This window comes from Hetaerina americana, unplaced genomic scaffold, assembly GCF_022747635.1.
Source record: "Hetaerina americana unplaced genomic scaffold, ioHetAmer1.1.p SCAF_12, whole genome shotgun sequence".
Taxonomy (NCBI): domain Eukaryota; kingdom Metazoa; phylum Arthropoda; class Insecta; order Odonata; family Calopterygidae; genus Hetaerina; species Hetaerina americana.
This window is the reverse complement of record NW_027286292.1, coordinates 11,305,389-11,332,056: the sequence shown is the minus strand read 5'-3', so window position 1 is coordinate 11,332,056 and position 26,668 is coordinate 11,305,389. Positions and strand designations below refer to the sequence as shown.

The window sequence follows — 26,668 nt, the reverse complement described above, 5'->3', positions numbered from 1 at the left end:
GCTTATTAATAAAAGAATCAATTCAAAGTTTCTACTGCAGACATCAAACTGTGCATGTTAGTTTATAGTTTGCCTTTAGCATGCTAAAATAACATATTACATTTCCATTTTCTTTCCGCTGAAAAGAGATATAAATCTTAACCTGTTTATGCCAAAAAGCATGTACTTTTGAATAAATGGCAAATAACTTTGGCTTTAATTTTAGTGGCTGTTATTCTTGAAGGTTCCTTGATGCTTTCAGTATGTTGAGGATAATATAATGATACTGGTTTTACTCTTGAGAATTATCCAAAATGCTTACTAAATCATTTTCTAAATTCTGGGGTAAGTTAAGCTATCAAGGTATCCTCTTCTATTCTGAGATTTTGAGGGCTTGAAAGGCACAAGATATCATGACGAAATACCATGCATACAATGTCACAGGCATTCGTAGTTGCCCATGATGTGGCACAGTTCACAAGGTTAAAGCCAACTTTAAACACTAGGGGTGTTTTACCTTTGACAAATTCAAAGAAACAGTGCTTCGTGCAAGACAAGGAATGCCTGTGACATTGTATGTATGGTATTTGGTCACAACAACTTGTCCCTTAAAGGCCACAAAATCTCGGAATATAAGAGGATGCCTCGATAGCTTAGCTGGCTAAAGCACTCAGCCGGACATCGAGGGATTCAGGTTGGAATCCCAGTCAAGGCAAATGGTTTTTACCCTCTGAAATTGTTGCAATGCACATTTGGTGGATGACTACGTTAAAAGTAACTCTCGTAGTATCTCCTGCAGTTTCTTGGAATTTGGTGCAAGTATTTGGACCAGTAATAAGCATTTTGTACAAAATGTGTGGGCACTGATATATTGTTGTAATGCTGTGAAAGCAATCAAGAAAGTACCGGGATGCAATCAAATGAAACAAGATTCCAGAGCAGGATTCTCTGTAGAATTAATTATTTATAACTGATTCATTTACAGACAAACAGTTGAAGGTAAAAATCAGATCCCTGTAAGCCCCTCCTCCTTCCCCAACAATCACTCCCCAGGGTATATCCTGTCGAGAAACTTTTCAGTCCACTTACAATTGGAAATGAGCTCTGTGCCCCTCACCAAACCCAGCTATATTTCACATTGCCTCATTTGTTGCATGCTTGTAGGTGAGCTTGTGATGATTTTTAGCAGTATATCATGTTGAAATGCCACAAGTGACTCTTTTTGTTTATTAAAAATATTTTCCTTGGGTCCCCTAACCTGTCACAATAGTTTTTACATATGTTAAGAATAATTTGCTTACTCCATGAAATTAAATAACTTAAGCCCAATGAAATCAGATTATTGTTGTCCTCATTTCTTCATTAACATCTAGTGATATTAAGTTTCCTGTGAGTTGGTTCTTTATTTTGTACCACTAAAAGTAATGCATGCTGTGTTGTCTCTCTTAGGGTGAAAGCCTCAAATTTTCAGGGTGGTAAAAATGTAGTGTAAATTATTAAAATTGTTTGATATTTTAGGGATAATAATTAAGTAAAACGATTTATCTGATTACATTTGAATTAATTGGAAGTGGATAGTAATATCCTAAGCAAATATCGTAATGAAATGGACATTTTTAATGTTTGCTTTAACTTGGTATGTTTTCTTACAAAAAATTGGGTTTTGGGTATATTGATAAAAATAATTTTGCAACTTGTTAAATTATCACTGCTATGTATTTCCTTTCACTGGGAGCATTTTTTTCTCCCTTTAGATATGCAGAAGATGTGTTAACTCAGAGAAGCAAGAAATGTTCTCATACTGGCTGTAGTGATAATTCCAGCAATACTAGCATTGTTGGTTCCGAAGCAGAACTAGAATCTGACCATTTCTACTTAAACCCAGAGGATGTTGATCCGTCAAGGTATTACACAAGTGATAATTGCAAAAAAATCTTATAGGAATAAAAAGCAAATAAGTTGCATACATTTGAAATATGCAAGAAAAATTGGTGAATGCATTGCTGCAAAAAGGTTTTTTTACACTTATAAACTCATTCCTACATGTAAGTAGAAATATAATAATAATTCTGCTTTATTCAGGCGAGAACAAGACTGATCCCTTCTTCCATCTAACCCTTCGTCAAATGCATTCAATGAAAGTATAATTGCATCTGAGTGCCAAGTAATATAAAAAAGAACTAGATAATGACACTCGATTTACAATGAATATGCATGACTTCAAAGAGAGTAGAAAGATAAGCAAAATTTTGGGAAAAACGTAAGGGATAAGGTCCTAGACGAAAAAATACAGTGCAGGAAAACCCCCATACATAGAGGGGAGTATGAAAAATCTGTGAAAACCTGTAAATAGATAATGCTAATGTTATAATTTAATAAACAAAAATAATAATAATAAATAAAAATAAATCAATGCATGAAAAATAAGAGAGGAAGCAAAAGGAGAACTGATGTACACATATAAATGTGGAGAAAAATTAATTAAAATAAAATTACTGATTAATAATACATGAGTAAGAAATATTAAAAATATTACTACAGTACGATTAAATGATAATTTTAAAAAAAATTAACCATTAACTATCACCAGAAGTGAGATTTTAACGGAAAGATTAGTATGTGTTGTGGATATATCTGACTAATAGTTATATAAATATGATATAACCATGAGCTCCTGAAGTGTTTTACTTGCAATTCTGCTGTGATTTTAGGAGCGTCTTATGCAAGGTTCTTTTAAATGTTGCAAGTGAAGGAGCTTTCCTCAAGGCAGGACTGAGTTTGTTCTACTCGTCACAAGTAGTAACAGTAAATGATTTATTGTAGATGACCATATATAAATTGATGAACCCAATGGTGTGATCTTGAGGTCATGGTTGACTAAAATTAATGTCAAAATTAAATTTAAAACTTAGTTAATATGTCTATGGTGAAAAATTTTCTTACATATTCATAATGAATGCTCTGTAGTAGGCCAGAAGGACGTCTGTAGCTTACTCCAGCTGCCATTATGATGACATATTGGAGGAAACATCCAAGAGAGTTTTTTTGAATAATTTTGAAATTAAGTTTATTAAGAATGTATACTTTAAATTATAATTCCAAGCTAGTAGTTTTTCAGAGGTATCTCGATCCCTACTTGAGGTGCTTTGTGGAGGGCACTTTGAGGGAGTACGCCGTCCGTCGGATGGGACGTTAAACTGCGGACCCCTTGGCGCCTTTCGTAAAGAGTAGGCTAATGCCGACGCCGGGTTTCTCTCCACCCTTCATCCTTTCCTGTCCATCCCCTATGGCGCAAATGACCTTAGCTGTCGGTCGCCTCCCCTAAAAACTACTACTCCAAGCTAGTAGGTCCCCATTGGTCAACTGCTAGCTTTTTTGATGCTCTTCAGGCCTTGGTCTGCTCACCTACCAAGCATACTTGCATTACATGCTGAGAAAGCCTTCAGCAGTATAGAGTTGTTATTGGAGTAGTAGGCAATATACTCACTGGTCAAATAGTTAGGTGACAAAGTTGAGTCTCATCAGCAATGGCCCTGACTTTAAACATAGCCTGCTTATCATCAATCTATAAATTCCCCTTAGCACTTCTTGTCTGTGAATCTTACAAACCCTGTTTAAGTTCTATTGATTCTATGTGGTTTTTTCCCAGGAACCTTGAAATTGAGTATGAAAGAGTGAGCATGGACATGCAGTTAATGGTAGGCCAGGAGATGTCTTATGATGACAGGAGAGTAAATCACAATGTGGTGAGTAATGAGCAAATTGTCCCTTAGGTGTGTATCACTTATAAATTTCCTCTAATTAGATGTTTATAAATTTGAGATCTTCTAATGAATAGTGTTACTATTTTTTGGGGACAAAAATTAGGGTATAGCAATATTGGCAAATTCCTGAGTCCCTTGAATAAGAGTTTATTTTCCATTAAAAATTCTGCGAATGCAAAGAAATAAGCACACAAGAGAATAATTGCAGCTGAAGGAAAGGATGTTCAGAAGATTGCATATGATATTTTAAGAAGTATTAGGATTAAAACATATTATGAAAGAAAGTAATATAAAAATATGAATAGCAGAAGCAGGAAAAAATTCTGATTTAATATTAGTGAAATAAGAAGCTCTTACGGAGATGGATGAGGAGTGCAAAACAAGGGCGGACAATGCGATGAATGACTTAAACAATAAAATTGTTGATAGTCTTGAATGAATGCAGAGTTAGTGATTGTTGGAAATAATATTTTTTAGATTTGTTCAATGGTTTGGAGTGTACACATGAATTGGATGGTAACATGACATAAGTTACATTTATTACCTTGATATAAGTGAATATGAGATTGTAATAGTTGGGAGAATGTTGGAGCTATGGAAAGGTGCATGCATAGATAATATAATCGTTGAAGTGTGGAATATTTAGTGAAATTCTAACGTGAAAAGCGATTGACAAGTTACTTGTTTGTGCAAATCGTTTAATTTTTAATTGCAAAACTATGTGGTACAAAAGGATAGGAAGAATGCAATTTTCATTACTGTGGCAGAAGAAATTGGAAAAAGATGAGATGATGAGAAAAATGAGCTGTGTGCTATGCTTTTGACGGGAGATGGGCAAATAATAGGAAGTGGTTTTGACATACTGCTGAAAGTGTGGAGCTGCAGCCTGGGGTGAAAATTAAAAGATGGTAAACTCCTGCAGCAATGATGTGTATCCTGATTGGGTGTGCTGGCTGCAGTAACCTAAAACTTTCCAATTGAAAACCAGGCTAAATGGTTTGATAAGATGGGGTTGACTGAAAATGTCATGAGTGTATGTGGTTTAATAAATGACTCAAGATAAAGAATATTGCCTGTCCCAGGAGCAGGAAAGCATATATAAAGCAGTGTTTGAATGTTGCATGGATGAAAGAAGTAGATAAGGACAGAGTTTTATGGAAGAAATTGGTTAGCCCATAGCGCAGAGCCATCAATTTGCTCTTTTATCTCTTTTGACCGTTAGATTTATAGCTAGAAAATTATCAGCCCTGTAATAAACAGTTATTGTCACTGCAGGTGGTGGGTGAAACTAGAATAAAATATTGTAATTGTGTAATTATTGTAATTGGTGCTCTTGGAAGCATAAAAGCAGGAATTTGCTTAAAAAGCAAGTAATTATATTCCATAGTATGTGTTCGTTAGCTACAAATTTGACCTTGCTTTATAATCCAGTATATACCACAATAAATGGGTAACCCATTAGGAGTAGGGTTAGGGGCACCTTGCCCCTCTTTCTGTGGCAACTGTAATGAGTTATCTTCTAACCTCTTTGCAAAAGTTTAAACTTTGACCCTTACCTTATTACCATCCATGTTACTCATCCATAGTTATTTTGAACATCGTTTTTGATGTGTCATGGTAAGTGTAAATTTTGATTTAAGTAACTTATTAATTTTGTATCTGAAGCATCCTTATAGTGCTTCAGATTTTTCAACTGCTCTTCGGAGTGGCATAGTGTGTATATTATCTCAAACACAGCTGCCAAAAATCTCTTTAAGTCATTTGAAATAAATTCATTTTTAATGTGACTGTAAAACATGGTATCACCATGATATTCAAATTTTAGACTGATAAGATTTAGTCTTATAATGCTTAGTTTCAAGTTATAATAATGACTTAATTATTTTTTGCAGATTGAGTTGGAGGCAAAAATTCGTGAGGAATTGCGCCTGCAGTTTGCACAAGATAATGAAAAGAGATTGGCTGAAGTAATCAAAGAATTGGAATCAAAACATGAGAAAGAGTTGAAAGCTCAGATTGATGCCGAAGCCGAGGCATACTCTCGTCATATCGAAGAAGTTACCAGTGCAATTAAGAAATGCAGTGAAGAAGAGCAGGTTAACCAATTATTTTAATCTCTAAAACAAATAGCCTTGTGTGCTGTTTCTTCATGTTAGGGTGGGAAAAATTTATAAAATTTATATGAAAACTTCGCCCCGGCACACTTCCACAAATAAATATAGGTTAATTGACATACTATATGAATACTACCTTTGCAGATCTTGAAAAGACAATTGGAAAATAATGGGGAAATCAGTCCTAACGAAACATGCCTAGGTTTAATTCATTCCATTAGGAAACCATCAAGTCTATGGACAAATTCCATGTCGCCCCAGAAACATTGTTTTTTAAATAACATTTGAAATGAGTTGGTGCACATTATTACTTCCTTTTTAATTGTCCATGTTTGCCTACAAAATATCATTGTAAAATATACTTAATATATTATATAAATAGAGTGAACTCTTTTATCATGAATTTTAAGGAACCTGGAATTCAGAATCCACTAATCAGTAAAACGTGCAAACAAGGGTTGTCCATTTATGGCAAGTTACAGTAATAATTTGGGTAGTACAACAATATGCAAGTAATTTTTGAAATTATTTACATGGTTAGTACACAGGGCCTGAAGGAACAGACTTGCTAGTGAGGGAAATGTGCTACCAAGAAATGTTCTAACCAGAATACATGCACTGTATATGAATCATATGTTTAGGTGCCTACATGTTTACTCCTCAGCAAAGTAATTCTTTTTTGCTTCTTCAGTTCTGTCATCACTTCTCACATGATCCTCATCTCCTTCATGTTCCACATTTCAATCTTTAGACCTGATTTCAGCTTCTTTCGGCATGTTTTCGTCCTCAATTTCATCCAATCCCTGCAAATTTTCATCCATTGACGTAGTTGCACTTGGCTCATTACCCATTGCAGAGAAGATGATTTATTTCTCTATATCAGTTGGTTTTTGTTAGTCAAATGTCCTTACCCTCCTAATTCATGTAGGAGAACCGTGTAAGACAACTTTTTGTCGGCCCTGTTGGTGGTGGGATAACCTCCTTACCTGCCAAACCTGGGATTGCAGGTTCAATTCCTGCCTTGGTGTGTTTTCCCTCACCTTGGGCTTAGGTGTTTGTAATTATCTTCAATATAGTTTACAGGGGTTAGGTGGAAGAAGGGAATGTGAAGTCTCAATCTTGCCTTGGAAAATACGTTACATAAATAAGTATGAATAGTGAAAAAATAAATTTTGAAAATGTTACAATTTAATTCATAGGTATGAGTAAGCAATATGAAATAATGTAACATACTTAGTCACCCTTAGTGTGGCAGGCTCAAGTTGGAGCGACCATACAAAATATATCATCTTTGACTTGAATTCTCAACTGAACTAGCTCATACTCTGAGAAAGAATTGTTGGTGACAATGCAATAGACGTTGCAGAGGTATTGGACCACAGGCCCAAAATATTAAGAGTAATTTACCTTAGAAAGCCAATAGGGCTTGCAGAGGTATTGGACCAGAGGCCCAAAAGATAAGGAGTAATTTACCTAAGAAAGCCAATAGGATTGACTCACGCATGACCAACTAAGAGTTAATTTAGGTGCAACCGGTGGTCCTCAGTTTACAAGAAACTTGGTTTTTACCTAATTAAAATGATGCAATTTAAGTATTCAACGTGATGAAATTTCCAGCTTCTAATTTGCAAAAACACTTTTTTAAAGTGTTATACTCATAGTGTATTCAGCTATAAAAAAATTATATTACTATAATTCTATATTTATCATTTTGATTGTCATTATTAGTCAGCAGCTTTTGAGGTATAGTTGAGGAAGAACCAAGAAAAAGTTGAGAATTGTATTTTTGGGTATAAATTGCCACCTTATTCAGAAAAATGATGTAAAAAATGTATGTTCACTTTTCTCCCCTGTCTGCATGGTTTATACCTTTACAAAGAGATGAGCAATCATGACATTTTTTTTCAAATATAAATTCATAAAAAATATTGATTTCATGAATTATAATTATTTCATGGGTCGTGGTAGTCCAGGGGTAGAGCTTTGACTACTGACCGGAGGGCCCAGGTTCGATTCCCGGGCAAGCCTCTCTAGGCACCTGCAGCTCCTTTCAAGCTATGTAATTTTTCGGGTACCAGATCTTCCTAGGAAACCATAACTGACATGGGAAGGAACTGGTCCCCGTACCCCGTGTGTGAATTTCACACGTCATGGGGCTTAGTACTAGGTGAACTCTACCATCACCTACCAAGCCAACCTTCGGGTTGATTACCGTGTTTGTGGTTTTTCATAATTATTTCAATCCTGAATACTTTAGGTAGGTAGTCCTGTATTTTTCATACATTGACATATTAGAAAAATATAGGACTATCTAAATAAAAAATTATGTAATTAGTAGCCATTTAGCAAGCACATAACTAGCCTCAAAATGAAAGATTATGAGATTATTTATTGAATGTTATCTAACACTCTGATCATGTGGAATCTCATTGAATAAAATTCATTAAACATCGCTAAAAAGGTGCCTTACACTAGACTTAACTTATTGAATGAAAAAAACATAATTTAAATAAAGTTTCTTAGGTAATAGCTTCTTCTCTTTCTAGAGCCTTGGGCACTTTAGTTGGCAATGGCAGTGTATCAATGAGATTTATTTTTTATATCAAACAATTTAGTGTAGGTAAATAGTCATGTAACTTGGAAATGAAATTTATCTGCTTTTTATTTTAGCCTTTACTGCTTTAAGAATAAAAATTGTTTGATAGGTTCAGGAATCATGAAAAAAATGGTCATTTTTAGCAAATATAATCATTCAATGACCATGATTCAATTTGATTTATAATAAAATCAATTTTCAATATCATCAGTAAATAAATCAATAAATGCATCATATTTTATTTGGCATTGCCTAAACTCTTAAAAGTTAGTTATGAAAGCAAATTTGCATTTATTAATTATTTAATTAATTTCAGGAGAAATTCATCATAAGTCATCGAGAAATGATGGATAAATTCTTGGAGCAACATCAGAAGGATTTAATTGATTTAAATGAGCTCCATGATAAGGAGCTACAAGCTTTCCAGCTTAGAGATAATTCCGGTGAAATAGAAGAACTGAAAGCTGAAATTGAAAGAATGCATATTAAGTATAAGGAAGAGCTTCTCCTAGGTAATTATCTCTGATTAAAATTAATTTATCATTTCAATTTACAAGCCCATTGGAACAACTTGTCAATGGGCCCTAATAATATATAATAAAATTATGTTTCAATCCCATTAGATGCAAACAATAAAAAATCTCAAAAAGATTACTTATCTTGGCTTCATTGTTGATTATCAACTGTCTCTTATTCATCTTGCATTATTAATATAAAAGAGTTGGACATATAATTGCATTCTTGGTAAAAACAACAATATTCTTTTTTGTGGGTAGTGTATCAAAGGGTCATCCCCATCTGACAAACAAAGCCTGTTCTTCCTGGTGCTATTTTCATTATTGGTGGTACAGGTATTCCTATCATATCAGCATTTCCAGCGGAAATCATCGGCAAACATCCCTAACATAGTTTTTGTGGAAAAAATATGTAGTACAAAATTCTTCCTCATTATAAAACACAATGTATACACTTCTGTTCCTGAGCAAACCCTAGGCATGCACACGTGTCAGCATCATCATAATGAAACAAGAAGTCATCATAGTCATTTGTTGCTTTAGGAACATAAACCGTTTTCAATACTGTTTGGCATGTGATTATGTCATGGCAATAACTAATCCTCTCTTATATATGAGGTCAGTTGGAGGCTCACTCGAGCCAAAATGAGCAATGAGAGGAAAAGTGTTGCAATCTCACACAGAGAGCAAGATTTGTGTTTGTCAGAGAACCAAACTGCCTCCTCATTATGTATCAGAGGAGGAGGTTGAGCTCAGTGTCTTTGGAGAAACATTTTGAAATACAGCCCTTTAACTCCCAAGTAAGTCGTGATAAAAACCTTCAGTGTCCTCAATTTTGTTAATGGGAGACTACAATTTTGAGAAGAGAAGGAGATAATGATTTTTGTTAGCATGTGAAGGAAAATAATAGTTGGGCTAAAGTGTGAATAATCTCAAGGTGATTTCATTCACTTCTTAAAATTTTATTCGCTGTAGAAATATTTCTTTCGCTTGTCCACTTTCATTCATTAGTCCATCTCAAAGTTCTTTTTAACCGATAGTTTATTAGGATTTTCTATTTCTCATATAGAAAGTGTGATTTTCTTGAAGAAAAATAGCTTCTGATAAAAATTAATAATTTTTATAGTGTGGGACATAATGGTGGTGGACAGGAGTTCATATAACATAGGGTTGCTGTATTTAGAAAGATGCTTAAATGCTTCATTGAATTCATCCTTTGCCATATAGCATGAAGGCAGTACTAAAAATGACTCAAACATTTGTTATTATAAGATAACAAGGAAAATATATGCATTTCATTTGTTGTTATCCATAATTTCACATTTTAGGTGATGGTTTTTGTAATCCATTGATTGACTTCTAATATTCTTTTCTTACGTAGCATCTCAGAGGTTAACACAAGAGCATGCTAATGAAGTCAGTGAGCTGAAGGAAAGTATGAGCATCCAGCACAAAGAAGAAATAGATAGATTAGCACATGAGATTAAGAAGAAGGTAATTATGCATGTTTTTGCTGGTCATGATTTTCCGTGGGTATTATTAGTTAAGCATTGATTGGTACAATTGCATTTATCTTGAACTAAGTTGTGCCATAATGTCATTTTCTTGTCAGTCATTGTTGGCACAATTTGTTCCCTATTTATGCTTGGAACTTTCATCACCCATTTCTATACTATGTAATCATATATGCACAATGGTTATGTGGACAGGGGAAAAGAATGACTTCACCGTATTGATTACTTTGTGCCCTTGTTGTCAGTTTTGTTAATATAGAATTGCACAAAAGCATTTTTTGCAAGAATGGATACTTGTGGCACATTTTCCTGGAGTATTCACAGTCTTGGAGACTAAATTAATTGGTATTTTTCTTCTTTGTTTCATTTTTGTTGCACATCAGTTTAACATACTAGGGTTGAGTATACATTATGTTTTTGTCTTTATTCATGGCCCAATACCTTGAACATGACCCCCACCTTTGGACAGCTCTGGCATGCATTATTTTGGTCTTTTGAGATCTTTTTCCCACCCAGTGCATTTACTGTGCTTTTTGTGGTGACCGTCCAGTTGTTGATACCTGTGCTATCCAGGATAATCACCTCGTATAACATTTCTGATCCAGAAATTTGGCAGAAATGGCTGAATTGTCCTGTGGAATTGAGGAAAGCCAGAAGTTATGATTTGAATGAAATGTTTCGACTGACTGTGAATGGTTCTCGTTCCCTTTATATGTCAGCTGGCACTGCGTGAATTTTGCAGCAACAAAATGCATCACCAGTTTTTTAGTCAAGGTCATGTGACTAGAAACTTTACAGATATCAATTTCTTTTAGAAACTTCATATGTAATTAGGTGACAATTTTCAAGAATCATAGCATACATTTTTTCAATTTTAAAGTCCTCCCTAAGTGTGGAAGTGCACCCAGATTTGAGCTCACTTTTTTAAATATTTGGTCTAATTTGAAATATTGGTGCCATATTTGACCTTTTTTATGACTTAAACAACCCTCTTAATTAGTCTGTTGAAACTTTTGAAAAGTTTCCGCATTATTAGCCATAACAATCAACTAATGTAAATGTGTTGGAAAAGATGTTGCATGAAGAAGAGGTTGATTTACACTTAACAGGATTTGAACCATATAATTATCAGGAACATTGCAGTCTGCTGAAGAAATATTGTTGACTATGAAAATATTGTTGACTATGTTGAGAACTGACTTTAGGTTGATGAGGGTGGTCAGGGTTTGCAAACATTAGCAGAAGAAGCAATAGCTGATATTAGTTCAGCCTGTGAGAAATTTATCTTTGGAATTTGAAGAGGAGCCTGCTGAAAAGTCAGTTAAAATCCCAAAGGTCTGGGTGAGCCTGAATACTATTATATTTTTTATAGATGAAATGTTGGAAACAAACACGTGACAACATTATGAATATCTGAAAACTTGACAGAGATTGTAATTTGTAGGAAACTACCAAGACATAAAATAAGTAGCTTTTTAAAACATTTCCCTCTTCTTCTCATACATCTCCTCTGTTAATCTTATGTCAATGATGGAATGTAGAAGTCCATATGTATGCATGTATTTATACAGAAATCAAATTTTTTTCAATTGTGGTTGTTAATTTTCCTTTTCATTAATTCTTTTATCACTTAAAATCATCCAATTTGTAATTTTAATTGTTAATAATTCTTGAGCTTGATAGAATTCACTTACATCGGTCCATTAGCTTTTGAATTGTGATAAATAATTATCTAGCATAGAGAAATTCATCAAGGAATAAACTAAACATGATTTTAGTGTTAGAATATGTATTAAGCTAAGTCATTATAGTATGAAATTGTCAATAATTAATATCTACAATAATAATAGTGTGAACAAAAATAAGCACACTCACAGTGTTATTCATTTGTCAACCCCTGCTAAATTAGGCAACTTCATTTGTACGCAATCATGCTACCTTCAATAAAGTGTTAAGGAATTCAATTGCCATTAGCTGTATACTGTGATCACATAGAACATTATCAGCTATATAGTGGGCTCTTAAATATTTCCACAGCATAAGTAAGCTATAAAGGCTAGTATATTACTTCTGCAAATGGTGTACTTTAAGCATGACTAAGAACAAAGTTGACTGAGTATTGTGCCAACACTACTCAAGTATCCAAAAAAAATGAGGTCAATTTTCTAAGGCTAAACTTGCATTTATTAACTAAAAATATAATCGAGTCACTTTAATGTATGGAAATAGATCAAATAAAAAGTATAATATTCTTGATTAAGTTGCTAATAACATATTATCATTGCTGATTGAAGCTACTTAAGAATAAGAGAGCTGATTTCTGAGAACAATCTGCAATGTATTTTATTCAAATAGAATTTTTTCAACTACATGTATAATATTTGTACACTTGAGGCATCTTTTTCACCTGGTAAAGTCATTTTAATTTGTCATTGATTAAATTTGCACCAGAATAGTGCCGAAGAATGATGTCTTCTGGAGTTCCATACGTTAAATCCCAGGTAATTCTAGATTTTGCTTAATCTGGGCAACCTCTGGCCCCATATAATCCGGATTAGCAAGGGTTTACTGTTAATAGAATGCTGACGAGAAAGAACAGTATGCGTTCACGTTTTCAAATGTGATAGTTTAAAGATATGATGAAACATTTGTATTAGGCAAGGGTAGGACAGTCAACAAACACATGTTGATTGTATTTTTTCTGGAAGTGAAGCAATGCAGCTCTGTTTGTTTGGCTCACCATCATGGCATGTATCCAATGTGTGTCTTGCCAGAATCTCATTCATTCTTTTTATAGTTTAACAAGGGAAAGTTAACTTATGGCATATTTAGCTCCTTGCCGCAAAGTTACAAGACTCTTTAACTGTAGTGGACATTAAAATCATGTAAAATGGAAATTTAAGGAAATAATGGGGAGCAAAAGCAATGGATTTATGAGTACCTCATTCTTGCTTTCCTGGTTCTCCAAGCCTGCTTGCCCAAATGCCATACCATGCTGCAAAGTGAATGGGACCAAAACAAAAGCATCAATTTTCATAAAAAATGTAGGTTTCTCGCTGTGCATTTTAATGTTTGCCTTCTGCGTGATTCTGCATGCCTATCAGAGTTACTCTGTTACTAGTTGTCCATTTCCCTGAAGCCCCTGATACACAAACAGCTAATAAGCTTGAATTTTTTGATCTAATTGTCAAGTATCAATTAATATTGATTGATTTGTTATGCTTTAATTCCTTCCCTGTGCTAATGTTTCCCTCTCTCCATCCTATTGTGTGCTTGTTACCTGTTGGGAACTCCATCGTACTCTTGGACATATTCCTGCAACATCATTCTCTTGCCAGGAGGAAAACTGTGAGGAGGTGAAACGCCATTTTGAGGCCAAGTTGGAAGAAATCAAAGAGAATTTTGATGCAAAGTTGCAGGAGGGAGTTGAGCAAGCTAGACATACCATAATTAAAAATCTTGATGGGCAAATTCAGGTACATCCACGTAGAGGGAAATTAATAGTTTTAAAATCCATAGTTCTGTTTTATTCCTAAAATTTACTTCAAATAAGCTGCAGCTATAGGAGTATGTTATCTTCACTCTGATACAATTTAATAATCATTGTTCGAACTTCATTTATGTACCTTCTCTAACAGATTCACTCATTTATTTGAAACTGTTCACTCATGCATGATCATTGAATAATGTGGAAAGACTAACTACTGGCATGATTTGGGTTCTTTGTTTCTTGAGGTATTGTGATGTATACTCATTTATGGTCAATTTCATGCAATTAACTTTCATTTGTATTTGCAGGAAATCATGAAGTTTATTATTGTATTAGTGTAGGAATTGCCAGTTATATCTGCTTTGAAAATTTGAATTTTTTTGCATAAATATTTTAATTACTCTAAAAATTAAAATATATTCTGATTGTTTATCAGTTGTATGATAAACGGGAACTCTTAGCTAAAGCTCCCAACCTGTTGGAGCAGCTACACTCAAAGAGTTCCAAATTCTCTTAAATGATCAGTTGTGAAGACACTTTTTATGAATAATAGGGGTGGATTTCTATTTAGTTTCTGGAAAAGCAATAGTTGGAAGACAAGTTTTGGAACCCTTCCCTATGGACCACTGGTTTTACATTATGATAAATTCACTTCACTATGCACTCCAGCCCTCCTCATATACTACAATCCTGGCATGGTGAAAAGGATTGTGTGTTCTTGTGGCCATATGGGCTATGTTGGTGGGCCAATAATAGTCATTTCTGGAAGGACCACCCATGGCAGATAGGTAAAAGTGTAGGACTTAGACAAAAGATACTCCACTAAGCTGTGTCCCTCAGTGAGAGACGCTGCTGAGTGACGTAAAAAGCTGCAAAGGTATTTGACTTGGGTGAGGCAGCCATTTAAATGGGGCTATGTTGAAAAACTTTCGTTTGAGGCAATGGGAAACTATCTCAAATAATGATGGAACCAAACTAGGTAATGAGTTGTGGCAACTACAGGATCCACCCCACTGGGGTGGGTATGTCTGGCAGTAGTAGAGTTGAGGCTCTGTGATTGTCATCAAATAATTCCTTACACAGCCATATTGACAGTAGCAGAAAAGAAAGTACAGAAGAAAATTATGACTGATGGAATAGGGACGTAAAATGTTAAGAGGATTTTAAAGAAAGGGAAGTTAGATAATATCACAGAGGAGATGGATAGAGAAATATAGATGTGTTAGGGCTGTGCAAGGTGGATGGAAGAATAGTGGGGTTTATGGGAGCAATAGTGACCAAATAATGTACACCTGAGTAACAGAGTGTGAGTGAAGGAGGTCGTAGTGTTAGTGGCATTGAACGAAAAGGTAGGAAGAAGAGCAGTAAACATTAAACTGGTGGGTATAAGAAAAAATTGGTCGAAGTAAGACCTGAACCAACAAACCTGTTACTTATTCTGGTTTAGATGCTGACAAGCAACCATAGGGAAGAAGATTTTGTCAGTGTTATGATCAACTAGAGGAAATGATGTTGGTGTACACTGAAGAAAACCCTAGATAGTGATGGGAGATTAGAATGGAGTGGTAGGAAAAAGGCAAGATAGGAGTGAAAAAGGGAGTATGATTTAAGAATAAGGAATTACTACTGACAGAAAATTATAGATTTTTGCAGAAGTAATGGTTTAATACACCACAATGAATGCACTTTTATATGAAAAATCCTGGGAGGTTCAGACATATATCAGTTAGACAACATCATTCATCACCATAGATGTAGGAGCAACTTATTCAGTTAATGGAGGCATGTTATCCAGTTGATAGGGTGCTGCACTCCAGTTGTTTTCTGGATGATGTTTCTTGAAACCGCCAGCCTCTCTCAAGCTGTGTGATTTTTTTGGTGCTAGATTGGGCACAAGGTGAGCTACAGTCACCTTATCCAACCAACATTCAAAATTTTACTCATAACTCAGGTTATTCAATTCACTCATCTCCTTGGCAGCAGTTAGTTCATAATTAGGTATCAATTAAGTGTAATATTTTAAATTCAGGATGCTGAAAAGAAATAGAAAGCACAAAGTATAAGGAAATGGATTGTTGAAGCATTTGTTACCCAGGGTGAAAACGATGGGATACCATGAAGTTCTTGGTGAATTCCTGGATCAAGAGCAATGTATGTGTTCAGTAGAAAAAAGGTGGAAACATTTTTTAAGTGGCTAGTACAACTACAAATGAAAAGCAAGTACATGAAATAGGAATGAGATGAGAAAGCCATGGATTACAGAAGTAACTGTCAGGAGGATGGTTGAGAGAAGGAAACATAGGAGTAGTAACTGAATTATAAAGAAGAAAGTACTAAGAGATAAATAATAAAATAATGTTAGAAAATATGAAGCTGTAAGAAATATTTGAGAAAGAGAATTGAGAGGATATAGAGAATTTATAGAGAGAGGAAAATGGGTGAGTGTATTTTAGAGGATAGTTAATGAACCATCAGGAAGTAAGAAAGAAAAATCTGTTCACATCATATTTGTAAGACCTAAAACTGGAGAAGTGTTCATTGAAGCAGAGCAGCTTCCAGCAAAAGAAATAATAGGTAAATATATGACCGGTGAATATAGACACAGAAGGAGAATATGAAGTTGATGAGAGAACTTATGCCCATGTATAAATAATAGCAAACTAGGGAAAGCATCAAAATCAAAAATGAACAAGGCTCTGGGGGATAGATGACATCCTTGCAGAACTACTGCGGGATTTAGGGAAACATGGAAGGAAGCATTATGGGATAAAATAAGGTAGAATATATGAAGGGGGAATTTGGCCATAAGACTGTTAAATCAGTATTGATTTCATGCCACATTATGAATATTTCAGAATTTTACTTATATATTCACATCTGTGCAGGTCTTTATTTATTGGGAAACTTAAAGCTCAGTTCCACTCTAGCTGTCTTATTTAAAAATATAATGTATTATCTATATTGTTTAATACCATATTTAATTTTTCTTTAAGAATAATTCATAAACTTCTCAATTGGATTTGACTAGCTAAGAATGAACTCGAACTAATATTTTAGATCAAACTATATAATAGATCTAACTAATATTCATCATATTGGATCTTGAAAATATTAGAGCAATGTCCATTTGTCATTCATTGAAAGATGTGACTTCTTTAATATCCATAATTGACACTTCATCTCACAATTATTTCAGGCTCTGCTTGCCGAAGGGAGTGGGAAAGATGCTGCCAACTCAACAGAGATATCCAACTTAAGGGAGCACCTTGCCCTTGAAGATTCAAAGCTGGCTGCAATAAAAGATGGGGTAAAGGATCAAGGGGAGACTAAGGCAGATCGCCGCCTGGCAGAGGCAAAGAAGTTGATGAGTGATCATTCAGAATTATCCAACCCTGTAAGATATTCCTTGACATTTATCTACCTCTGTTAGACCCTTTAGGTGCGAACATATTTTCAGGTATGGCTTTAATGATGCAGTTAATTATAATTATAAGTGTCTAATTAATGCCAGCCTTCGTGACCTCTATTTGGAAAATTATGTATATATTTTTAAAAGTTTTTCATAAAGGAAAGGTAATTGCAAGTCGTATGTGTCATATACAATAGTTTTTAGTCATGGTTTTGCAGTTCTCTTGAATTGTGCTTAGAAAAAATAATCATAAGTTTTCATTTGTTAAGTATTTTGCCAGTTTCATCCAGGTTATATAATTTGCTGATATAGCATGGGCTTTTTTGAGTATTGTTTCGATGTCAGAAGGAAACTTTAGTCCCCTTTACCTTCCTGAATATTCCTGTAGTATTTGTGCAGCTTAGTATAGTTTGGTGGAAAGCTTGTTTCCTATGCAGAAACCAGTTTTTGGTGTGGGCCAGTCTGTGCTAAAGAATTACCAGTGGAGAGGTTTGTGAGTCAAAGTGATCAAAAAATTTGTGGTCGTTACCTACCCACCTTTGCCTGAGGTATTTTGCTGTCCTCTCTGTAAGTTTCCTCTCCCAATGTCACATTCTCCTCCCTTGGGTTCTGCCATGTGTGTGGAGCAGCCATGAGCTTTCAAACAAGCTATAGCTTTGAGACAAGGGGGGGGGCTGAGTTTCATTTTTCATCTTTCACACTTACTTTCTTTTTGTAGCTATTATTAATAAATTTAGTAGAACTTTTTTTAACCCATTGTAATTTTTTTTCAAATTCTTTTTCTAATGCGTCCCAAAACTTTTCACCAATTCACGATGTGGCCGAACTAATGCAAAATGAGCCCTTACCATGAATTTTTTTCATTAAATGTACTCACTACCCTCATAATAGAATAAATATTTTTATCCAGGGTCAGAAATTATTATTAATGTTTTTAATGAAATATTAGAGGCAAAAATGACTCTAATCACTATTGCATCTAATCTTTCATGTGTTCTGCATTATTTACTTCATTAGGGAATATCTTTTTTTTGTATGTGAGATTAGATTTTTCATTTATTTTATTCCAAAATTTATTACCTTTTGTATTTTGATATTCCACCCTGGTTTTTCAATTACCATATTTTGCCATCGATAACGCGTGTGTTACCTATACAAAAATGTTCAGATGATCGAAAAAATGATGATGCACGTTATGTAATGAAAGTTGAAAAAATCTGAACATTTGCATAATTATGTGCACAATAATTTCTTTAGAGTCTTGCAAAAATAAATTGGTCTGGAAGCATGCCTTTCTAATTGCATTCTATTTTATACAGATCTGCTACTTTTACAGTTATTTCATCTTATAAATCCATGAGAAAAAAAGAAACATATAATTTTTATTCTTCATTAATTCTAATAGGCAATACTTCTTTATTTTAATGCATAGTACTTCACGTATACGTAGAGTACGTAGTATTATATACACGTATATTTAAATATATCATAGGATAGGTAGATCACTCGAATCCAAGAAATTCGTCACCTGAATCACAATGAAATGAATTAAGTGCATTTATTTTCTCTTCAGGCACATTACAGAGTTCACTCTCCAAAGTTAACTCTTCCTAATCTTCTAGCTCTGGCATTGAAATATTGCCTAAAGCTTTTTCAAATCCATTTTTTACACAAGCCACTCTGACACCTTGCCAACTTGCCAGGATCCACTGGCTTATTTCTTCATACGACACTCTTTTAATCCTTCCCGATTCTGTGTGGTCTTTCTAAATCCTGGCAGCCTCGTGATTTGCTTTTTCTTTCAAGAAATTAATGACTTCTAACTTAAAGATCGCTGTATACAATTTTCTTCTCATTGGGTAATTTTATTGGGAAAGTTACAAAATCTTTACTCAATTCAGGTTTGAAACCATCACCATGTAGGTGGCACTTTCATAGAACTTGGAGGGTGTCTAGAACAGCTGAAAGCCAATACTAGCAAAGCGAGGCAAAGAAAACAAAACTAGAAAATTCAATTTCATTCATTCTCTTATTTTTTTAAATATAAACTTGAAGTTTCACTATAGGCATAATATGATTCCAGTGAGCACTTAGACCACCAGTGAAGTATGTCCTGACCTTACCATGTAGGGTGTATTCTGTTTTTAAACCATTTTTATTTACTTGTTGCAATTTGTTATATAGATGCCCTCTTTCTGAATTAGGTAACCCAAAATTGTCTGGAACAATGCTAGCTTTTTCTTGAACCAAAAATGACAATTATCACATTACATTGAAAGACTGAAAATTTCAGTGTGTAGTCTGACCCATGTTAAATAGTTCATTCATGCACAATTTGAAATGCATTGGGGCAGTGAAGCCTACTAAGTTGTAATTTTAAATAATAATGATAACGAGATTTACATATTCAATCTCAAATGACTCCCTGATATTAGAAACTCTAGAATTGAGGTAATAAATTTGCTAATAAAATCAGTAAATAAATAAGGCAGTGCATTAAATAAATTCCTTAACTTATATGGAACTATAAAATGTATGTTATATTGAGGCGTAATATTGTATGCTCCATTTTATTCTGATGGAATTAATTTTGTTCACAATCTGCATTGATAAAAATTATAGTGGAAAAGGGAATGGAAGTCTCTGTACTAATCAAAAGAATCAATATAGAAATTAAATTAGCATTTGATAGATTTTTCAAACTTTCTTTTTCTCAGATATCCATTTCAGGAAGGTTATTTCTTTTTGTCCATATACATGTACCTTTTAAAATGTAACAAAGCATACGATCAAGTGTATGAAAAAAGTTACAATAACTCAGATACCGAATTAACTCAGTGAGACTTGCTAGCCTGGAAGCAAATGAAAACTAGCTCATCATACATGGCAGTTGCATTATTTCTCACTTATTAAGAAAAGTAAAAATGTAAATGATCTTATTGAGAGAAAGAAATGAACAAGTTAGGCATGCAAAACATTTTCTGGAGGACCATCTTTTATTTTAAAATTACTTCTCTATTCAGTGTAAGTATTTTGCTGTTGTAACAAATATCTAATTAGAGTTTGATTCAAATGGAAGTGAAATATGTACCACAACCACAGTTGTCAACCCAAAGGTTGATTTGATAGATGAGGTTAGAGCTCACCTAGTACTAGCCCAATGACATGTCAATTTCACATATCGGGGTTGGGAGGGCAGTTCCTTTCCCTGTGCGACCTATGATTTCCCAAAAATATCTGGCTCCCGAAAAATCATACAGCTTGGTTGAAGTTGAGGTTACTCAGAGGCATTACTCTAAATAAAACTCGGGTTTAACCCAAAAATGTTATGCTTTGTAGGTTTCCTAATTATAAATAACAAAATTATCTACATTAAGTTCAGCTGGATTTCACGCTGATAAATGTACAAAGTGTGTAACAGTATGGCGCCAGAAAATAGATGATCACTCCTTAGCATATTTTCATGTTCACTCTAACTTTAGGAACTTCAGGAGGCTTGTCTAAATAGAATGTGAAATGTTTTTTTTTCTTTTGTTATAGTGTATCATATGCACAAAATATTGCAGATAAATATTAATGAAAAAGTTGATGTGAGTGACTTAGGGTTTGATACTCTATTATACTATTATACTCATTAAAATATTGTGTTATTCATGTACTGAAGTACGAGTAAGATTCACAAACATTTTGTATACATGTTGGTGTTTCTGAATTTGCTCTAAATGTGTCAATTAGGAAGGGATATATGTGGAAAAGGCTACTCAGGTCTTCCACCAGGTCAGTTCCTTCATCGATGACGCCAACGTTTCAGAAGACGAGTCATTTTGCAAAACTTTGGTATCATTGATGGAGGAACTGACCTGGTGGAAGACCCAAGTTGGCGTTTCCACAGGGTGTCATGATTTTCAGTTGTAAATAATGTTTTGTTGATAGCAGCTGAGAGTTAAACATAATATACTTAATGATAATTTTCTTGAATATCCATTTTGTCTCCATGGATATTTTTCAACCCTCTCATAATTCTATCTTAAAGTTCTTTGGTTCTTTTCTTATTAGGTTTTGCTGGAACAGCGGGTGGATTTGCTCAAACATGGGATTGAATCAGATTTTAATGATAGATTTACAAGGAGTGAATGTATGGGACGTGATTTATTAACTCTAAAATTGCAAGTGAATCAGGTTTGTGCTTAGAGCTACTAAGTAATTCAATAATAACCAAAGCTTTCGTGCTTAGATAGAAATTGTGCATGCTGGAAATGAATTATGTAAGCTGCTTGACTATGAACTTATACCTGTGTCTTTGTATTATTACATTCAAATGTCTGCTAATGAAGCATGCACAGGCAACATTTAAGGATCAAAAGGGTTTTGTGATTGCTCATTTTCCCCTTATTTAATTCATTCAGTGCCATACTTACTCATGGAAGGGAGTAACCTCATTAAATTTCAATTCATATACTTTATCAATACAGGAAAATCTATAAATTATCTTAATGTATTCCTCTTCTTCTTCTATACCCTCTTTAATTTCTCATCTTTCATACCCTACTTCATGTTTGTCTAAATGTATGGTCTCTTCCTTTTTCCATTCTAATAGCATTCTCCCTTCAGTAATTTTCTGTAAAAAACTTACCAAATACTTTCATGCATTAGACTTCACTGCAAGTAGTGATTGACTGTGACGGTTTAGTAGGAGTTATAATGTTTCCAATAAAAGTTCATCATGAGTGTTGATAAAGATACCATTGAGCCATTTATGGAAAAATTTGCAAATTCTGATGACTGAATATGTTTAGAGTTCTCTTTGACACATAAAGTATATGAAATCGGGCTATGCTGATGAGCTTTGATGGAAAATATGGAAGCTTAATAAAGTAAATCCAAGGTTCCCAGATGAAAAATCAGTAAAGAGAGGCTGTCAATACTTCTATGTGCTAAGGCTTATTGTAGCCAAAGTGTTACCGTTGGAAAATATTGATAGCCTAAAACTCTTGAGGAGGATAATGAATGACCTCTGCTCACATAAAAATAGTTCAGTAAATTAATGGTTTATCATAGTTATTGAAACAGATGATTCCATATTCATATCATCCCCCCAAGTTACATAACACCAAATTGATATCCTGGGAATTCCTAAGGTAGAAGTGAATTTACGTTTATTAGTACTAGAGGCAAAAAGAAAATTCCAAATGATGTATTTTTGTCAAAATTATCTATTACAAAAAATTCAAACAAATGCTTTCATAGAGATATCGATTTTTCAACAGTTGATTAACTCTGTTAACTACATTCTTCTCTAGAAAGTTGATTAAAACCTAATTGAATTCAAATGGCATTAACCAAATTGTATTACTAAATCAAGCAATATCAGCTGTAATACTCTTTAATATAGAAACATTAAAAAATATTTAAATATATTTTGACGAAAGAAGGTAAAATTTAATTGTACCAGAAAACAGTAGTGCCTGTGTTGGATCATTGAAATTTTTAGAAAACGAATGCCATTTTTCTTAAGTTGGTCACTTATTTATTTAAATAAAACTTGATTGGTAGTTATGTTGATAATGGAAATAGGGAATGTAAAAATTCAAATGTTGCAATATTCTGTTGACTAGAATTTTGTGAGAAACTGAATGGTAGCACAGGAAATGCAACTCCCAATCCTGTGTGAATTTCATGTCCATTCATTAAGGCTTAATTCATGGTGAGATCTACCCTCACCTGTAAAACCCCAATTTAGGTTTGATTACTGTGGGTGGAATTATTCAAAATACTTCTAGTGTAACTGTACATTAGTTAATGGATACATTTTATGGTCTGAAAGATTGCCCATTGTGGAGTCTACTTATTATCATTGTAGGTAGTCTTTCCAATTAGAGGTTGGCTTTTAATGGTCTATTAACAACTACTACTTGATGTTTTCTCTGCACTTTGTACAAGCCTAAACTGTAGGTTATTTAAAATAATTTCCTTCCTGTCTTATTCCTTTCTATTGCTTCATGCTATCCAAAGTGCCTATTCCCTTTCTTTTTCTTTCCAGTGTATCCAACAGTCTTCCTTCAGTCAGAACTTTTTGCATTACTATTACTCTTAATTTCCCCGTCATCTACATTGACTTCCTTTATCAAATTTTTTATTCTATTAGAGTTAGTCTATGTTAAGTGAAATCCAGACAATATACTGTAAAGTAGAATTTTATATGGATTTGACTGTATTTTAGAAATCATTAGGGCTGTAAAAATGTTTTGTTTGGTTGACGGTAGTCTTTCTGGACATCATGGACGTACAATTCTACCATGAGATTAGAAGTAGCACATAATAAATTTTGGCTTTATTCATCAATGTATTTAAAGCTAAAGGATAAAATCTAGTGTGAATTACAGAACTGGATTGGTTCACTGACAAAAAAAGAATAACTGATCTTTCTTTGGTGGCCTAATTTGAATCAGAGAAATGTCTCAAATTCCTCTGGAATGGGTTTTTCTTTTTCTTTGTATTACTTTGTTCTGGTTGCTTAAATTTTTGTCACGATCAGTTGGCCTTGTTTCTGATCCATAATATGCCAAATGTTTTTCTACCATTTTATTCGCCTGAAATCCTTTAGTTTTTTGCTTTAATCCTATTCAGAGCATGATTTAGGCCATAACAACTTGCATTCTCTCATTTGAATTCTGATTCTTTGATGCAAAGAAAGTCATTAATCTCTAATGTCATTCCTTTTGTCAATTACATGTTTGTGCATCATCAGCTGGAGCAGTCAAAGAATATTCTTCTGTCTAGATTTGGAGAGGCTGAAATGGAAATGGATGATGCCACTTCTATAACTATTCTGCACACTGATTTGGATAAGCTTTTGAAAGATAGGTAGGCAATAAATGTTGGAAAAACATTGTATATGTTTCTCACATCTTATATCACATTTGCAAAATTTTTTCTTGATACTATAATAAGTTATAGATTAAATTTAATATGTGAGGGTAGAGCTCATTCCATTATTATTATTGGTAATCTACTGTTAAGGTTGGTTCTGTTTGGACCCAGACTATGCAGCAGTAGAGGGATACATTTCTTTGCCTATTCTAACAAAAAACAACCTGACATCAGTCACTGCAATACTTCTTCAATTCCAAGTTCTTCTTCATCCATTCAGTCCATTTAACATACCTATCTTATTCTTACCCCTTTCTAGCTTGCCTTATGTTCCACCCTCTTATCACATTCTTCTGCAACCCATGGCAAATCAAAATATCGTGTATTATGTATTCCAATTTCCCACTTCCTTTGGATTTATACCAATAATCCCATCTCCTCCCAAACTATGCCCAGGACTTCCAAGCTTTTTGCTTTCCATTCTGTCCAAATCACATTTACCATTCTTATCCACACCCACATTTCAGAAGACTTCAATCCATGCTTATCGTATTACTTTAGTGACCAAGTCTCTGCATCATACAAAACTATGCTCCTTAACTAAGTTTTGACAGACCTTTTCTTAACATCCTTACTCAATGCCACCGTTGTCAATGCCCTCCTCCTTGTGGAAGCTTCTTTGAATACAAAAATTCTTCTCATGCCCATACTAATTTGACCATGTCAAAACTACATTGAATTAAAAATAATTTCATTGTTTTTATTCAAAAATATTGATGTTGGGTGACTGTTTGCATTAACTGAATGGTAAGGTAGCTCAGTTTCTCAGGTGTTAAGTTGTCCTCAATCACTGGGGACTGTAAATATTATCCTTCTTGAAAATGGAAAGACAAGGTAAAAAAAGAAAATTTTCAATTGAAAATTCTCCTATTCTGACTATTTGTATTTTTCTGTAGTTTATACATTTGTCTTATGTTCCTAGAAAAGTGCAAACAAGGGGTTTTTCTGTACTGCTCTGCTTTTTTTTTACTCTGTCATGCCTCTATGCTACAGTAACCATTACTTTTACTCCTTGTCCAGGACTTCATATTCACCACAAACTAAGGAATTTAATCTTTAAAATTGTTGATCTACTGCATTTGCATATCATTAGCATATAATTTCTTATGTGCTGGAGGGATTTCAACTTTATTTAAGACAATTCTTCCATGGCTTACTCATTTGTAGTCCTTAAGAATTTGAAAATGACATGAACATATTTTTTCTTGTCATGAATTTAAGATGTTATTGTGCAGCAATTAAAAATTTAGTACAATTAATTAAAACTTTAAAATTTTCAGGGACAAGTGGAAAAAGTTTACACAGATATTGGGACTGCTTCTTAAAGACTTATTTGACTACACCCAAAGTTGTGAAGATGAACTTAATGACTCTATTGTTCAGAGTGTATTGAGACTTAGTGGCATCAGTGAAACTAATGGTTCATTGGATGAGAGTGTAAATGGAGTGTGCCAGCCAAGGAGGGTGCATATTGCACCAGAGAGATTGCCAAATATACTTAATATTGATGAGATAGAAAATGGAAACCAAGGGGAAAGTGTTATCTCACAATTAGAAGAATCAGGAGAGGAAATAAGGGTTGAATTAAGACAATGCCTTGCAAGATTACGAGCTGAGGCAAGTGCTTTGCTTGGTCTTTCCACCTGTTTCAGACCTGCAGATGAAAACATGACGTTTAACAACAACATCGAATCTCAACAGGGTTTGATTGATAAGGTTAGTATTACTTACCCTTAGCACTAGACTGATGAAATTGTTGTTTGAAACTGAAGTATATTGAAGGTTAACTCTTGAGTACTGAATTGAACAGGGTAGTATGGTTTGCCTTATCAAATGCTTATAGGAAAGGATCTTTCTCTAAGGGATCTGTCTGGTAATGGTGAACATGAACACATTAATGCAACAATTTCAGAGTGTAAAAATCATTCGCCTTGACTGGGATCCCGGTCAAGGGAATGATTTTTACACTCTGAAATTGTTGCATTGAAATGCATACTAGCGGATGAATCCATTAAAAGTTACTGTTGCAGCATCTCCCGCAGTTTCTTGGAATTTATCAACAAATTAGTTCCAGTGGAAATGCACTGTATGGAGCCATGTTGCTCACATATCAATACATTTTCAAGCAGTGCTGCTAGTTAGTCAATTACTACACTTTCCAATAATTTGGTTGTCACAGTTGAATTATTATTGGATGGTAGTTGGAAATATCACATTTGCCATTTTATTTATAAAAGTAGAACTGTCATAACTAGTTTTAAGAAATTCAAGGAAAGAACTCTCACTGAAAGACATATTAAAGAAAATAAAAAGAGGGTAAGAATGACTGTTTTAGTGAAGAAGCAGAAAAAAAGTAG

At 34.1% G+C, this 26,668-nt stretch overlaps 1 protein-coding gene across 1 annotated transcript in view; it reads left to right on the top strand.

The window, feature by feature from the left end:
* Positions 1–26,668, top strand: part of LOC139685687 (rootletin-like) — a 114,398-nt gene that overhangs the window by 25,983 nt on the left and 61,747 nt on the right. The window contains exons 12-21 of the mRNA XM_071582674.1: positions 1,734–1,883; positions 3,629–3,725; positions 5,636–5,839; positions 8,770–8,965; positions 10,350–10,462; positions 13,821–13,958; positions 17,169–17,366; positions 21,438–21,560; positions 24,130–24,245; positions 25,592–26,027. Of these exons, the coding sequence (XP_071438775.1) occupies positions 1,734–1,883; positions 3,629–3,725; positions 5,636–5,839; positions 8,770–8,965; positions 10,350–10,462; positions 13,821–13,958; positions 17,169–17,366; positions 21,438–21,560; positions 24,130–24,245; positions 25,592–26,027 (1,771 nt within the window). The remainder of the gene's footprint in view (positions 1–1,733; positions 1,884–3,628; positions 3,726–5,635; positions 5,840–8,769; positions 8,966–10,349; positions 10,463–13,820; positions 13,959–17,168; positions 17,367–21,437; positions 21,561–24,129; positions 24,246–25,591; positions 26,028–26,668) is intronic.